General features: G+C 37.1%; 1 protein-coding gene across 7 annotated transcripts in view; it reads left to right on the forward strand.

Annotated features, from left to right (window-relative positions):
• SEC22A (SEC22 homolog A, vesicle trafficking protein) overlaps positions 1–17,214 on the forward strand; it is a 68,405-nt gene that overhangs the window by 24,491 nt on the left and 26,700 nt on the right. For all 7 annotated transcript variants that reach the window (XM_027061007.2, XM_027061010.2, XM_053220948.1 and 4 more), the window contains one exon: positions 16,324–16,439. In XM_027061007.2, the coding sequence (XP_026916808.1) occupies positions 16,324–16,439 (116 nt within the window). The remainder of the gene's footprint in view (positions 1–16,323; positions 16,440–17,214) is intronic.

Genomic DNA, 17,214 nt, shown 5'->3' on the forward strand with positions numbered 1-17,214 from the left:
ATAAATATATGTGCATTTAACAACAGAGCTCCCAAATACGTGGCGCAAAACCTGCCAGAAATGAAGGGAGAAACAGACAGTTAAACATAGTTGAAGGCTTAATATCCAACTTCCAATAATGGATGGAACTAGGCAGAAGATAAGGACATAGAAGATTTGAACAACGCCATAAACCAACTGGGTCTAACAACTACCGAACACTCCATTCAACATTAGAAAATACATTTTTTTATATGGTTATTTTTGAGAGAGTCATGTGTGTGTGGGGGAGAGAGCAAATCCCAAGCAGGCTCTGCACTGTCAGCACAGAGCCCAATGCGGGGCTCAGTCTCACAAACCTGAGATCATAACCTGAGCCGAAATCAAGAATTGGATGCTTAACTAACTGAGTCACCCAGGCACCCCTAAAAAATACATTCTTAATTGCACATGGAACATTCTCCTCTGAGATAGACTTTATGCTGAGCCAATTGAAAAAAAAAAAAAGCCTTCATAAATTTAACAGGTCAAAGATAATACAGAGCAAGTTCTATAACTACAGTGGAATGAATTAGAAATTAATAGCAAAAAAGAATTTTGGAAACTTCATAAGTATATGGAAATTAAACAATATATTCCTAAATAATGAATGGATTAAAGAAGAAATCGAAAGGGGTATTTATACTTGGAGGTGAATGAAGGTGAAGACACAATATAATAAATTCTGAGATGTTGCTATAAGTTGTACTTAGAGGAAATTTTATAACTATCAATACCTGTATTTTTTAAAAAGGAAGATCTCAAGTGAATACTTTAACCATCTGCCTAAAGATACTGGAAAAAAGAAAAGCAAATTAAACCTAGAATAAGGAGGAGGAAGGAAATAATAAAGATTGGAGCAAAAATGAAAATGAAAAAGAAAATAGGATAGGAAAAATCAATAAAACCAAAAACTGGTACTTTGAAATGATTAACAAAACAAACTTTTAGCTAGATTGACCAAAAACAAAAAACAAAAAAGGAAAAAAGAAATTACTGGAACCAGAAATGAAAAAGGACATTTCTTTTGATCTTATAAAGGATTTTAAAGGAACACTGTGAACAGCTGTATGCCAATGAATTAGACAACTTTGATGAAATGGACATATTTCTAGAGATACACTACTGAAACTGACTCAAGAAGAAATAAATAATCTGAATGGACTTAACAAGAATAGGGATTAAATTAGTAATAAATTACTGACAAAACCCTAGGCTGAAATGGCTTCACTGGAGCTTTTTACCAAACAGTTTAAGAATTAACCAATTCTTTACAAATTCTTCCAAAAAAATAGAAGAGTGGGGACACTTTTCAACCCATCTGTGAGGCCAATATTATCCTAATCCCAAACCAGATAAAGATATCACAAGAAAAGAAAACTACAGACTAATATCTCTTATGAATATGGACAGCAGTCCTCAACAAATGCTAGCAAACCAAATCCATCAACATACAAAAATGACTGTGTACCATGACCAAGTGGGATTAATCCAGCAATGAAAGGTTGGTTTGACATAAAAAATCAGTTAATGTAATACACAACAGTAATAAAATAAAAACCAAAAGCACATGATCATCTCAGTAGATCAAGAAAAAGCATTTGACAAAATCCAACAGACTTTCATTATTAAAAATACTCAACAAACTAGGAATAGAAAGAAACTTCTTCAACCAGATAAAAGGCATCTACAAAAAACCCACAGCTAGACTCATACTTAATGGTGAAAAACTGATGCTTTCTTCTAAGATCAGGAACAAGATAAGGATGTCTGCTCTTACTACTTCTATTCAACATGGTACTGGAGGTTCTAGACAGGGCAGTTAAGGAAGGAAAAGGAAGAAAAAAGCATCTGATTGCAAAGGAAGGACTAAAATAACTCTTCATATATGACATGATCTTGAGTATAAAGAGTCCTAAAGAAGCCACTGAAACTATTAAAACCAGCGGTTTTAGCACGGTTGCAGGACACAAGATCAGTATATAAAAATTGACTGTATTCTGTATGCTACTAATGAACAATGAACTAATGAAAATGAAATTAAGAAAATCCGAGCGATTACTGGATGAGACAAGACAGATTATATTTTATATTGTTTGCAATTTAAAAGAAAGAAAATCCCTTACAATAAAACTACAAAACATAGAAATTAAAGAAAATCTAAGTTCATGGAAAGAGGTCCCATGTTCATAGAGTAGAAGACAGTATTGTTAAAAATGGCTGTACGTCTCCAGTTGATTTATAGATTCAGTGAAATCTCTATGAAATAGCTATCTTTTTGGCAGAAATTGACAAGCGGATCCTAAAATTCACTTGGAAATGCAAGGGACCAAAAATAGTCAAAATAATCTTGAAAAAGAACAAAATTGGAAGATTCACACTTCCAAACATACTACCAAGCTAGGTAATCAAAACTATGTAGTTCTGGTTTAAGGACAACAAAATAGAATTGAGAGTACAGAAATAAACCCTTAGTTTATGGTCAATTAATTTTTAACAAGGATGCCAGGACAATGGTGAAAGAATAAACTTTACAATTGGTGCTGGGACAAGTGGATGTCCACATATAAAGGAATGAAGTTGGACCCCTGCCTCACAAAATATATAAAAACTAACTTAAAAATGGAACAAAGACCTCAATTTAACAGTAAAAACTATAAACCTCTTAGAAGAAAACATAGATGTAAATTTTTGTGACTTGGTATTAGGCAATTTTTTTTTTTTATTTGACACCAAAAGTGCAATGAAAAAAGAAAAAGTAATTAAGGTGGACTTCATCAAAGTTAAAAATTGTATTCTTCAAAAAGACACTGTCAATAAATTGAAAAGACATTTCACAGACAAATCATATATCTTCTAAAGGATTTGTGTCCAGAATATGTAAATCACACAACAATAAAAAGATAACAGTCCAATTTTAAAATGAGAAAAGGATTTGAATAAATATTTCTACAAAGAAAATGTGCAACTGGCTAATTAATACATGAAAAGATGGTCAACATTATTAGTCATAGTGAAATACAAAGCAAAATGATAGGAGGTACCTCCTCACACCCACTAGATGGCTATAATTAAAAAAAAACTAACAAGTGTTACCAAGGATGTGGAGAAATTGGAACCATCCTATATTGCTGGTAGGATTGTGAAATGATGAGCTGCTTTGGAAAATAGTTTGGAAGTTCCTCAAAAAGGTAAACATAGAGTTACCACATGACCTCACAGTTCTACTCTGAGGTACATACCCCAGAGAGTTGAAAATGTAAGTCTAAATAAAAACGTGTACATGCATATTTATAGCACTATTATTCATAGCAACCAAAAAGTTGAAATATCCAAACATCCATCAGCTGATGAATGAATAAACAAAATATGACATAAGCATGCAACAGAATATTATGGAGGAAAAAAGGAATGAAGTATTGATGCATGGGACAACATGGGTGAACCTTAAAAACATTATGTTAAGTGAAAGAAGCCAGGTACGAAAGGCCACATATTTATAGTTTTATTTATACAAAATGTCTAGAATAGGCAAATCTATAGAGACAGAAAGTAGCTTAGTGGTTGACAGGAGTTGGGAGGGGTACAGGGAAATAGGCAGTGACTACTAATGGTTATGAGATTTCTTTTTGGAGTGATGAAAATTATGGAATTAGATAATGATTGCACGATTCTGTAAATGTACTAAAAACTTGTGAATTATATATACCACTAAAGGGCAAATTTTATTGTATTCAGATAATATTTCAATTTTTAAAATAAATAGTTAATGAGAGTTACTACTTTGAAGACTTCTACTTACAGTAGTGATGCAGTAGGTAATTCAGACCAATAGTTTCACAAAATACATGTAGGAAAGATGAGTGAAATGTATATATTCTATATAATATGTATGTCTAATATGATACAGAATTTAATTTAAAATATAATCTTCCTGAAGTCTTTGGAGATCCAACAAGATTACTAAGAATTACTGGTGGAGGTCTAAAGAGATGAACTTAATGTTTGGAGCTACTTTTACCAATTCTAGAGGGAACAGCTGATAGCCGCCCAAGACTAGGGAGACAGGGATTAGAAAGCAGGGCCCACCAAGCTGATGAACCTTATGAGCAACCTCCAGCTTTTGGTGTGGACCTTGGATGTCCGTGCTCTAGGAATGTGAGTAGACAGGAAGATGAAGTAGACAGGCTTTTTATCAGGACTGCAGCTTAGTCTTGAATCATACTGGTCTTTAAAATTGGATTTAGCAGATTCCATAGTGATGTGCTCCAAAGATCCTGGCAGAAGCAAACAAGTACCTTTCCTAGAATAGTCACATAAACTTCAGATTGTATCTACAACAGTATTTTGAAAATAGAGTGTTTGGTAAACAGTGAAGTAACCAGGCATAAATAACCAGGCACTTGGAGAGATTAGGCTACATGAACATGAACAATTACACACACACACACACAGTCTCATAGGAGTCATGGAAATCAGAGGACAACTTAATGATATCTTCCAAAGGATAAAAGAAAATAACTGCAAATGTGGAATTCTGTGCTTGACAAAAATATACTGAAAGAATGAAGGGGCAAGAGTGGATATCCTTTCAGTGTTCCTGATCTTACCAATTTATATAACTGCTTTTTTATCAGGTTGAGAAAATTCTCTTATATTCCCAGTTTGATAAGTGGTTTATATCAGGAAGTTGTATTTTGTCAAATGCTTTGTCTACATTTATTGAAATGGTTATATGATTTTTCTTCTTAAAGTCTTTATGTGGTAAATTACATTGATTGCTTTTCAAATGTTAGACCAACCTTGCATTTTTGTGATAAAACCCCACTTGGTCATGATATATTACCATTTTTATATATTTGTCAGATTCAATCTGCTAAAATATTTTAAGTTTACTTATTTTGAGAGAGAGAGAGCATGAGCAAGTAGGGGAGGGGCAAAGAGAGAGGAAGAGAGAGAATCCCAAGGAGGCTCTGCACAGAGACATGGGGCTTGAATCCACAAACTGTGAGATCAGGACCTGAGCTGAAACTAAGAGTCGGGGGCTTAACTGACTGAGCCACCCAGGTGCTCCCCAATTTTGTAAAATCTTAAGATATTTTGGTGCCTCAATTTGCTAAAATATTTACATTTATTTTCCTGAGGGAATTGGTTTGTGGTTTTCCTTTTTTGTAATCGTCTAGTTTTACTGTCAGGATAAAATTGGCCTCAGAGTAAATTGAGAGGCATTCCCTCTCCAATTTTTTTGGGAAAGGTTTCTGTAGAAATTTTATTTCTTTTTTGTTCAGTATGTGGAAAGAAGCCTTTTGAGCCTCTGGTTTTCTTTGAGGAAAGGCTTTTAGCTACAAACGAATTTTTTTTTTTTTTTGATGGATGTAGGGTTATTCAAGTTACCTATTTCTCCTTAAGTGAGTTTTAGTAGTTTGTTTCTTTGAAGAAATCTGTCCATCTCAGATGCCAACTTAGTAGTTTGTTTCTTTGAAGAAATCTGTCCATCTCAGATGCCAACTTTTTTGGCATAAAGTTGATATTCTCTTATCCCTGTAATGTCTGTAGAATTGTAGTTTACAACCATTCCCGTTTATGATGTTGGAAATTTTTGTCTTCTGCATTTTTCTTCTGATCATTCTTATTAGAGTTTAGCATTTTTGATACTCTCAAAACACCACCTTTTGGTTTCATTGACTTTTTATTGTTTTGGTTTTTTATAATTGGTTTTAATCTGATTTTTATTACTTCCTATCTTCTTAGGGTTTAATATGCTCTTCTTTTTCTAGGTTCTTAAGGTAGAAGTTGAGTTTATTTTTTTTAAAAGTTGAGGTTATTTTTTATTTGAGATCTTATTTCTTTTCTAATAGGCATTTAGTAGTATATATTTCCCTCTAAATATTGTTTTAGCTGCAGTCATAAATTTTAATATATTATATTTTCACCTTCATTCTGTTTAAAATGATTTTTGATTTCCCTTTTGATTGCTTTTATGATCCATGGGTTATTTAGAAAAGTGTTATATAATTTTAAGTATTTAGAGCTTTTCCAGACATCTTTCATTTTTTAATTTCTAACTTCATTGTGGTCAGATAACAAACTTTGTATGATTTTAATCCCTTTAATTTATTGAGACTTGTTTTGCTCTCTCAGAATGTGTTCTATTTTGGCCATTTTTCTGTGTTATGTGTTGAAAAGAATGTGTATAATTGTAGGGTGGAGTGTTCTATAAGTGTCATAAAGATCAAGTTGGTTGATACTGTTCAAATCTTTTGTATGCTCTCTGATTTTCTGTCTACTTCTCTCAATTACTGGAAAAGTTGTGTTGAAATGTCTGACTAGATTTGTGCATTTATATCTTTCTCCTTTTACGTCTGTCAGTTTTTATTTTATATATTTTATAGCTTGTTAAATATTTAGGATTGTTCTTTTGGTGCATAGACTTCTTTGTCAGTTTGAAATGACCTTTATTCCTAGTAATAATCTTAATTCTGCAATCTATGTTATTAATACAGCCATTCTAACTTCTTTTTTAAGTGTTGGAATGATTTATCTTTTTCTGTCATTTTTGTTTTAACCACTGTGTCTTTCTATTTACAGTGATTTCTTGTAGGTTTTAGTTGGGTCTGTCGGGAAAAAATCCAGGTTGATCATATCTGCTTTTTATTTAGGTGTTTAGACCACTTAAATTTAATGTGATGGTGATGATGATGATGATGATGATGATGATTTTAATAATGTGATTATTGATGTGGTTGTGTTTAAACCTACCATCTTGGCTATTTTCTTTTTATCCAGACTGGTTTTGGTCATCTTTCTCTTTTTCTGCCTATTTTTTGATCCATTTTGTGTTCTGTATTGACTTATACCTCTTCGTTTCATTTGTTTTTACAGTTGCTTTAGGGTTTATAGAATATATCTGATATTTCATGGTAGGGCCACTAGGTTTAAGCCAGGAACTACTTCTCAAATTGAAAAGAGTTTTTTTGTTTTTTGTTTTTCTCGGGGTTTTTGTTTGTTGGTTTGTTTGTTTTTTGCTTACCGGCCATGTTATTGCTTCAAAACCCAGGAACCTTTTTTATGATTCTTTCTTTCCAAATTTGCTACAGAATTAAAACATTGTCTCTTCTTTGTATATTTTGGACACCATTAGATATCATGAGGCCTAAGGACTGAGTGACAAAGTGTCCTGTAATGCAGTCTCAATCTTTCTGTTGCTTTGGCTCTCCTCAACCATTTTCATTCAGTGAACATGTTGGAGCAGTGTACCCAAGTCTAGTAATGTTGCTTTTGAAAACTAGAAAGGCATACTCAGCAGTGTATCTTTTCTTAGTGGTGTGGGTTGCATGGTGCAACTTAATCTTTACTTTCACTATACCCTAGACTTTTAACCACCAGGAACTTGACTCAAAGCTGTAGGCTTCTATAATTTTATTATTTTCCACACTTTGGCATACATGTATCATCCCAGAGTATCTAACCTAAGGCATAAACTATCTTTTCTTCAGATCCTATCAGCATGGGGTCATCAACAAAGTGAGCCAATATAATGTTATATGAGGTGTTAAATGTTGGGTCCTTGTTCAGGGTGCCTGGGTGGCTCAGTCAGTTGAGCATCTGACTTCGGCTCAGTTCATGATCTCGTGGTTTGTGAGTTCGAGCCCCACGTCAGGCTCCATGCTGACAGCTCGGAGCCTGGAGCCTGCTTCGGATTCTGTGTCTCCCTCTCTCTCTGCTCCTCCCCTGCTCACACTCTGTCTCTCTCTCAAAAATAAATACTAAAAAAAAAAAAAAAAAAAAAGATGTTGGGTCCTTGTAGGCCAAGAGTCAACAGATTTTTTTCTGTAAATGACCAGATAGCAAATATTTTAGGTTTTACAGGCTAAATGGTCTCTGTTGCAACTACTCCACTCTACTAGTATAGTACAAAAACAACCGTAGTCATTATGTAAAAGAATAGGTGAAGCTGTGTTGCAATAAGGCTTTGTTTGCACAAATAGGTGGTGGGTTAGATTTGGCCTGTGGGTCATAGTTTGCCAACTCCTGCTATAGACTAATCTCTGGCTCAGAGTTGATATAACCTAGTGGCAATATAGTGAGTATACTGCTATCTCTATCAAGTAAAAGCAAAAATGATTCTGATTTTCTTTTAATTAGGATAGAGAGAAAAGTGTTAGCAAATTAGTACCTACATGTTATGAAATTAATTGATCCATATGGAGACTGTGTCTGGAAAAGCATGCAGTTGGAACCCACAGTAATATGTTGTCATTCTCTAAGACACTTCCATTTTGGAGCCTTCAACTGCAGTAAATAGGTGTGTAGTAGGAATCACCATCTATGCATATATTAAGAAGCCTTGGATGATGACACGGATTTCTACAGTTACTTTAGGGAATAATATTTTGATCAGGTTTGGGTAGGGGAAGCTCCAAGACTTAGGTTGGCCTTTCCTTCTCTAAAGGTTTAATTCCATAGGTCTGGCAGTCAATGTTACTGCCAGAATATCTGTACATTAATGTACACACTCAGGATCTAGAAGATCAATTTTTTTTTCAATATATGAAGTTTATTGTCAAATTGGTTTCCATACAACACCCAGTCCTCATCCCAAAAGGTGCCCTCCTCAATACCTATCACCCACCCTCCCCTCCCTCCCACCCCCCATCAACCCTCAGTTCTCCATTTTTAAGAGTCTCTTATGCTTTGGCTCTCTCCCACTCTAACTTCTTTTTTTTTTTTTCCTTCCCCTCCCCCATGGTCTTCTGTTAAGTTTCTCAGGATCCACATAAGCGTGAAATCATATGGTATCTGTCTTTTATGGCTTATTTCACTTAGCATCACACTCTCCAGTTCCATCCATGTTGCTACAAAAGGCCATATTTCATTCTTTCTCATTGCCACGTAGTACTCCATTGTATATGTAAACCACAATTTCTTTATCCATTCATCAGTTGATGGACATTTAGGCTCTTTCCATAATTTGGCTATTGTTGAGAGTGCTGCTATAAACATTGGGGTACAAGTGCCGCTATGCATCAGCACTCCTGTATCCCTTGGGTAAATTCCTAACAGTGCTATTGCTGGGTCATAGGGTAGGTCTATTTTTAATTTTCTGAGGAACCTCCACACTGTTTTCCAGAGGGGCTGCACCAATTTGCATTCCCACCAACAGTGCAAGAGGGTTCCCGCTGCTCCACATCCTCTCCAGCATCTATAGTCTCCTGATTTGTTCATTTTGGCCACTCTGACTGGCGTGAGGTGATATCTGAGTGTGGTTTTGAGTTGTATTTCCCTGATGAGGAGTGATGTTGAGCATCTTTTCATGTGCCTGTTGGCCATCTGGATGTCTTCTTTAGAGAAGTGTCTATTCATGTTTTCTGCCCATTTCTTCACTGGGTTCTTTGTTTTTCAGGTGTGGAGTTTGGTGAGCTCTTTATAGATTTTGGATACTAGCCCTTTGTCCAATATGTCATTTGCAAATATCTTTTCCCATTCCATTGGTTGCCTTTTAGTTTTGTTGGTTGTTTCCTTTGCTGTGCAGAAGCTTTTTATCTTCATAAGGTCCCAGTAGTTCAATTTTGCTTTTAATTCCCTTGCCTTTGGGGATGTGTCCAGTAAGAAATTGCTACGGCTGAGGTCAGAGAGGTCTTTTCCTGCTTTCTCCTCTAGGGTTTTGATGGTTTCCTGTCTCACATTCAGGTCCTTTATCCATTTTGAGTTTATTTTTGTGAATGGTGTGAGAAAGTGGTCTAGTTTCAGTCTTCTGCATGTTGCTGTCCAGTTCTCCCAGCACCATTTGTTAAAGAGACTGTCTTTTTTCCATTGGATGTTCTTTCCTGCTTTGTCAAAGATTAGTTGTCCGTACGTTTGTGGGTCTAGTTCTGGGGTTTCTATTCTATTCCAGTGGTCTGTGTGTGTCTGTTTTTGTGCCAATACCATGCTGTCTTGATGATTACAGCTCTGTAGTAGAGGCTAAAGTCTGGGATTGTGATGCCTCCTGCTTTGGTCTTCTTCTTCAAAATTATTTTGGCTATTCGAGGCCTTTTGTGGTTCCATATGAATTTTAGGATTGCTTGTTCTAGTTTTGAGAAGAATGCTGGTGCAATTTTGATTGGGATTGCATTGAATGTGTAGATAGCTTTGGGTAGTATTGACATATTGACAATATTTATTCTTCCAGTCCATGAGCATGGAATGTTTTTCCATTTCTTCATATCTTCTTCAGTTTCCTTCATAAGCTTTCTATAGTTTTCAGCATACAGATCTTTTACATCTTTGGTTAGGTTTATTCCTAGGTATTTTATGCTTGGTGCAATTGTGAATGGGATCAGTTTCTTATTTGTCTTTCTGTTGTTTCATTATTAGTGTGTAAGAATGCAGTTGATTTCTGTACATTGATTTTGTATCCTGCAACTTTGCTGAATTCATGTATCAGTTCTAAGAGACTTTTGGTGGAGTCTGTCGGGTTTTCCACGTATAATATCATGTCATCTGCAAAAAGTGAAAGCTTGACTTCATCATTGCCAATTTTGATGCCTTTGATTTCCTTTTGTTGTCTAATTGCTGATGCTAGCACTTCAACACTATGTTAAACAACAGTGGTGAAAGAGGACATCCCTGTCATGTTCCTGATCTCAGGGAGAAAGCTCTCAGTTTTTCCCCATTGAAGATGATATTAGCTGTGAGCTTTTCATAAATGGCTTTTTTGATGTTTAAGTATGTTCCTTCTATCCCGACTTTCTTGAGGGTTTTTATTAAGAAAGGATGCTGAATTTTGTCAAATGCTTTTTCTGCATCAATTGACAGGATCATATGGTTCTTATCTTTTCTTTTATTAATGTGATGTATTACACTGATTGATTTGTGAATGCTGAATCAGCCTTGCAGCCCAGGAATGAATCCCACTTGATCATGGTGAATAATTCTTTTTATATGCTGTTGAATTTTTTTTTCATTTTTTTTCAACGTTTATTTATTTTTGGGACAGAGAGAGACAGAGCATGAATGGGGGAGGGGCAGAGAGAGAGGGAGACACAGAATCGGAAACAGGCTCCAGGCTCTGAGCCATCAGCCCAGAGCCTGACGCGGGGCTCGAACTCACGGACCACGAGATCGTGACCTGGCTGAAGTCAGATGCTTAACCGACTGCGCCACCCAGGCGCCCCTATATGCTGTTGAATTTGATTTGCTAGTATCTTATTGAGAATTTTTGCATCCATATTCATCAGGAATATTGGCCTGTGATTCTCTTTTTTTGCTGGGTCTCTGTCTGGTTTAGGAATGAAAGTAATGCTGGCTTCATAGAATGAGTCTGGAAGTTGTCCTTCCCTTTTTGTTTTTTTGGAATAGCTTGAGAAGGATAGGTATTATCTCTGCTTTAAATGTTTGGTAGAATTCCCCTGGGAAGCCATCTGGTCCTGGACTCTTATTTGTTGGGAGATTTTTGATAACTGATTCCATTTCTTTGCTGGTTATGGGTCTGTTCAAGCTTTCTATTTCTTCGTGTTTGAGTTTTGGAAGTGTGTAGGTGCTTAGGAATTTGTCCATTTCTTCCAGGTTGTCCAGTTTGTTGGCATACAATTTTTCATAGTATTCCCTGATAATTGCTTGTATTTCTGAGGGATTGGTTGTAATAATTCCATTTTCATTCATGATTTTATCCATTTGGGTCATCTCCCTTTTCTTTTTGAGAAGCATGGCTAGAGGTTTATCAATTTTGTTTATTTTTTCAAAAAACCAACTCTTGGTTTCATTGATCTGCTCTACAGTGGTTTTTTTTTTTATTCTATATTGTTTATTTCTGCTCTGATCTTTATTATTTCTCTTCTTCTGCTGGGTTTGGGGTGTCTTTGCTGTCCTGCTTCTGTTTCCTTTAAGTGTGCTGTTAGATTTTGTATTTGGGATTTTTCTTGTTTCCTGAGATAGGGCTGGATTGCAATGTCTTTTCCTCTCAGGACTGCCTTCGCTGCATCCCAAAGCGTTTGGATTGTTGTATTTTCATTTTCATTTGTTTCCATATATTTTTAAATTTCTTCTCTAATTGCCTGGTTGGCCCATTCATTCTTTAGTAGGGTGTTCATAGCATTGTGGTCTGAAAGTATGCATGGTATGATCTCAATTCTTGAATACTTATGAAGGGGTGTTTTGTGACCCAGTATGTGATCTATGTTGGATAATGTTCCATGTGCACTCGAGAAGAAAGTATATTCTGTTGCTTTGGGATGCAGAGTTCTAAATATATCTGTCAAGTCTATCTGATCCAATGTATCATTCAGGGCCCTTGTTTCTTTATTGATCCTGTGTCTAGATGATCTATCCATTGTTGTAAGTGGAGTATTAAAGTCCCCTGCAATTACCACATTCTTATCAATAAGGTTGCTTATGTTTGTGATTAATTGTTTTATATATTTGGGGGCTCCCGTATTCAGCGCATAGACATTTATAATTGTTAGCTCTTCCTAATGGATAGACCCTATAATTATTATATGATGTCCTTCTTCATCTCTTGTTACAGCCTTTAATTTGAAGTCTAGTTTGTCTGATATAAGTATGGCTACTCCAGCTTTCTTTTGACTTCCAGTAGCATGATAGATAGATCTCCATCCCCTCACTTTCAATCTGAAGGTGTCCTCAGGTCTAAAATGAGTCTCTTGTAGACAGCAAGTAGATGGGTCTTGTTTTTTTATCCATTCTGTTACCCTATGTCTTTTGATTGGAGCATTTAGTCAATTTACATTCAGTGTTATTATAGAAAGATATGGGTTTAGAGTCATTGTGATGTCTGTAGATTTCATGCTTGTAGTGATGTCTCTGGTACGTTGTGGTCCTTGCAACATTTAACTAACAGAATACCCCTTAGGGTCTCTTTGTAGGGCTGGTTTAGTGGTGATGAATTCCTTCAGTTTTTGTTTGTTTGGAAAGACCTTCATCTCTCCTTCTATTCTGAATGACAGACTTGTTGGATAAAGGATTCTCGGCTGCATATTTTTTATGTTCATCACATTGAAGATTTCCTGCCATTCCTTTCTGGCCTGCCAAGTTTCAGTAGATAGGTCTGTCACTAGTCTTATTGGTCTCCCTTTATATGTTAGAGTGTGTTTATCCCTAGCTGCTTTCAGAATTTCTCTTTATCCTTATATTTTGCCAGTTTCACTATGATATGTCGTGCAGAAGATGGATTCACGTTATGTCTGAAGGGAGTTCTCTGTGCCTCTTGGATTTCAATGCCTTTTTCCTTCCCCAGATCAGGGAAGTTCTCAGCTCTGGTTTGTTCAAGTACACCTTCAGCCCCTTTCTCTCTCGCTTCCTCTTCTGGAATTCCTATTATACGGATATTGTTGCGTTTGATTGCATCACTTAGTTCTCGAATTCTCCCCTCATACTCCTGGATTTTTTTTTATCTCTCTTTTTCTCAGCTTCCTCTTTTTCCATAATTTTATCTTCTAATTCACCTATTCTCTCCTCTGCCTCTTCAATCTGAGCAGTGGTCACCTCCATTTTATTTTGCACCTCATTTATAGCATTTTTTAGCTCCTCGTGACTATTTCTTAGTTCCTTGATCTCTGTTGCAATAGATTCTCTGCTGTCCTCTATACTTTTTTCAAGCCCAGTGATTAGTTTTATGATGATTATTCTAAATTCTTGTTCCATTATAATGCTTAAATCATTTTTGTTCAATTCGTTAGCTGTTGCTACTTCCTGGAGTTTCTTTTGAGGAGAGTTCTTCTATTTTGTCATTTTGGATAGTCCCTGGAGTGGCGCAGAACTGCAGGGCACTTCCCCTGTGCTGTCTGGAGTAACTTGTGTTGGTGGCAGGGGACACAGTCAGACCTGATGTCTGTCTCCAGCCCACTGCTGGGGCCACAGTCAGACTGGTGTGTACCTTATCTTCCCCTCTCCCAGGGGCTTATCACTGCAAGCATGAAATCTGGAGTGGTGTGGCCCCTGTCTGGGCTACTTGCACACTGTCAGGCTTGTGGTGCTGCTTTGATGGGATCTGGTGTATTAGCCAGGGTGGATCCGCAAGGTACACAGGGATGGAAGGGGCAGGCATAGCTTGCTTTGCTATCGGTGGTCCCCTGAGGGAGTAGTCCTGCAGCACTGGGAGGGAGGCCAACCCGTCGGAGGGATGGATCCACAGAAGCACAGTGTTGGGTGTTTGCGCGGTGCAGGCAAGTTCAGTGAACTGGTTCCCTTTGGGGTTTCGGCTCAGCTGGGGGATGGGAAAGGGAGATGGCGCTGGCCAGCGCCTTTGTTCCCCACCGAGCTGAGCTCTGTCTTCCAGGGCTCAACACCTGTCCCTCCCCCTGTCCTCTCTCCCTCACGCTCTCTGAGCAGAGCTATTGACTTATAACATTCCAGATGTTAAGTCCCACTGGCTGTCAGGACTCACGCAGGCAGGCCGACCCCTCCGCTTTTGCAAGCCAGACTCAGGGGCTTTGCCTTGCTAGGCGGGCTGGCTGCCCTTCCACTGCACCAGCTCCCTCCTGCTAGTCCGTGTAGCATGCACTGCCTCTCTGCCCTTCCTACCCTCTTCTGTGGGCCTCTCGTCTATGCTTGGCTCTGGAGAGTCTGTTCTGCTAGTCTTCTGGCCATTTTCTTGGTTATTTAGGCAGGTATGGGTGGAATCTAAGTGATTGGCAGGATGAGGTGAGCCCAGCGTCCTCCTGCACCGCCATCTTCCCTGGATTTCTAAGCTTGTATATTTTAGAAGTGTGATTTATGTAATCTGTTCAGTTGTCAGGTTTTATTTTTAAGGCTCATATTAAGGATTTCTTATTAGAGGCCAGTTTTTCCTTACTACTGAGAAGGGGTGGGGAGGGATGAACAGAGAGTACAAAACATGACTAATTGGTAGACCAGTTGCATAGAGTAAAAAAAAATTTTTTTTTAATGTTTATTTTTGAGAGAGAGAGTGAGTGAGCAAGGAAGAGGCAGACAGAAGGGTAGAGAGAGATGGAGACATAGAATCCAAAGCAGGCTCCAGGCTCTGAGCTGTCAGCACAGAGCCCGATGTGGAGTTCAAACCCATAGACCACAAGATCATGACCTGAGCTGAAATCGGACGTTTAACTGACTGAGTCACCCAGGCACCCCAAGTTGCATAGATTTTTAAATTGTGACTTTTTTTTCTCTACTGATATACAGCTTAGTCTTAATACTTTACAAAGACATTGAATTTTTTGTTTTCATATTAAAATCTCAAGGAAACTGATTAAGAGACCAAGCAATCAGCTTGGGCACAGAAGAAACTTAAGAAAATGTTATCCCATATTAGCATTTTCTGCTGAACTTGAGGAATAAATACTTTTTGTGATATTTGGGGTTTTATGTTTCAATGACCTGTTTAGGGAAACTTTCTGCTATAAGGGCTGAATATAAGTTGCAAAGATTTAAGCCTTTCCTGATATTAATGTTCCACCTCATTAACTTCATTGTCAGCGCTTTTACACTTCATTGATTTAAATAAAATGATCTAACTGTAGTTCTGTCCTTTCTCTGTCTCTCTCTCCTTTTTGAGGTCTAGATGATTGTGTGTTTAGTTTTGTATTTTCATTTAGACTCCGTTGTTAATTTTGTTAAGCCCAAGATGAGGATAAAGGGAAATTATGGTATAACTAAATGTCATACCCTGCTGAAGCCCTGACAGATAAGGGAATGCATTTGTTGAGATAAACCAATCACTTTCTTTTTTAGCTAGTGCTTTAACATTTGTTATGGTCTTCAGGTGCTCCTCAGAGATCATGAACTTCTATTCTATTGTGAAGTTCAGATTGGTGATTATATAGGAGCTTTCACATATATCCCATGGTATTTTTAGACCTGGAACCCAAATGATGGAGAGCTTGGCTTTAAAAAAGCAAGCTATGTTTGTCCTTAAAAATGTTATCTAAGCATTTTCAGTAAAATAGGAATTATGCAATGATTTCTCAAGGAAAGTCACCTTTGCAAATATTTGCAATTACTTCCAAGTGGTAGACCTATTTAGGCAGTAAGGTTTTTTTTTTGCATGATTTACTGCCAGATGTGAGCCCTCCTTAGCACCATATACCCCAAGTGCGAGTTAGATGTCTTTGTTAACATTTAGAGAAAAAGAACTTAATGAACTTGAGTTCGGGGCAACGAAGCTGTCATGTTGCCAAGATGTTTTGCATTAAAAAATAATTACTAACATATTAATAAATAACTTTATGAAGATCAATCCGTATTTGACCCTTAAATTTAAATATTTAGCAAAGAATTTCATTTTACAGAAGTTTAGGTGCTGACATGAGATAGTGGTGTTCATTTCTAACCATTTCTTTTATTTTCCAGCTCACCAGCGACTAGAACCAGCAACTTTGTCAGCAATTGTGGCATTTATCCTCAGTCTTTTATGTGGAGCTCTGAATTTAATTCGAGGTTTTCATGCCATAGAAAGTCTTTTGCAGGTACTGTGCTGATTTTGCAATTTCAGGTGACTGTGCCTGTTGCTTCTACTTGTTACTCAGTTGATTTGAATTGATTTGGGTATTAGTACAATTTACGTTGCATGCTCAAATTCTGTATTCTTTATGCCAGCCCTGGTCTCCCCTTCCTCTAAGAACAATGATTTCTAGTTGGCCTCTTTGACTCAATTAGCATGTATTTATTTATAATTTACTCTGCAGGAGGCACTGTAGGTGGATACTCTGGGGACACCAAGGTATGTATGACATGAACACTGCAGTCTCAGAGCCTAGAGTTGAATTGGGAGGGGGCAAAGCCATCCATCAATAATTACCAAGTACATAGAGTTTGGAAGAGGAGCAGTCACTGCGAGTCAGGATAGGAGAAGACTGTGGAGGAGGGGTGAGCTGGACTTAGAAGGATCTGAGTGGAAAGAGAGGAATGGAAAAAAAGAGGGCATTTATGGGCAGGTTTTTGTCCCACTTTTATGTATTTCTACCTTGTTATCTCCTTTTTTTTTTTCCTTTTTAATTGGAGGCTACCAGAAACCACTATTTTTTTTTTTTTTTCAAATATTGCCAACGATTCTGTTTTCCAGTGGAGTTTTCTCAGAGACTCTGGCTATCAGAATATACTAACTTTTTCTCTTTTATAAAGTTTTTGAAACTTCCTTTCTTAAAGTTTAGCACATTTCAGACTGGACAGCTTTCCTTACCTTTGTTTCTGCTCACTTTCTCTGAAGATTTTTTCTTGACACTTGCACATATAAATAAATTC

The sequence above is a fragment of the Acinonyx jubatus genome, chromosome C2 (genome assembly GCF_027475565.1).
Source record: "Acinonyx jubatus isolate Ajub_Pintada_27869175 chromosome C2, VMU_Ajub_asm_v1.0, whole genome shotgun sequence".
NCBI classification, from domain to species: Eukaryota; Metazoa; Chordata; class Mammalia; order Carnivora; family Felidae; genus Acinonyx; species Acinonyx jubatus.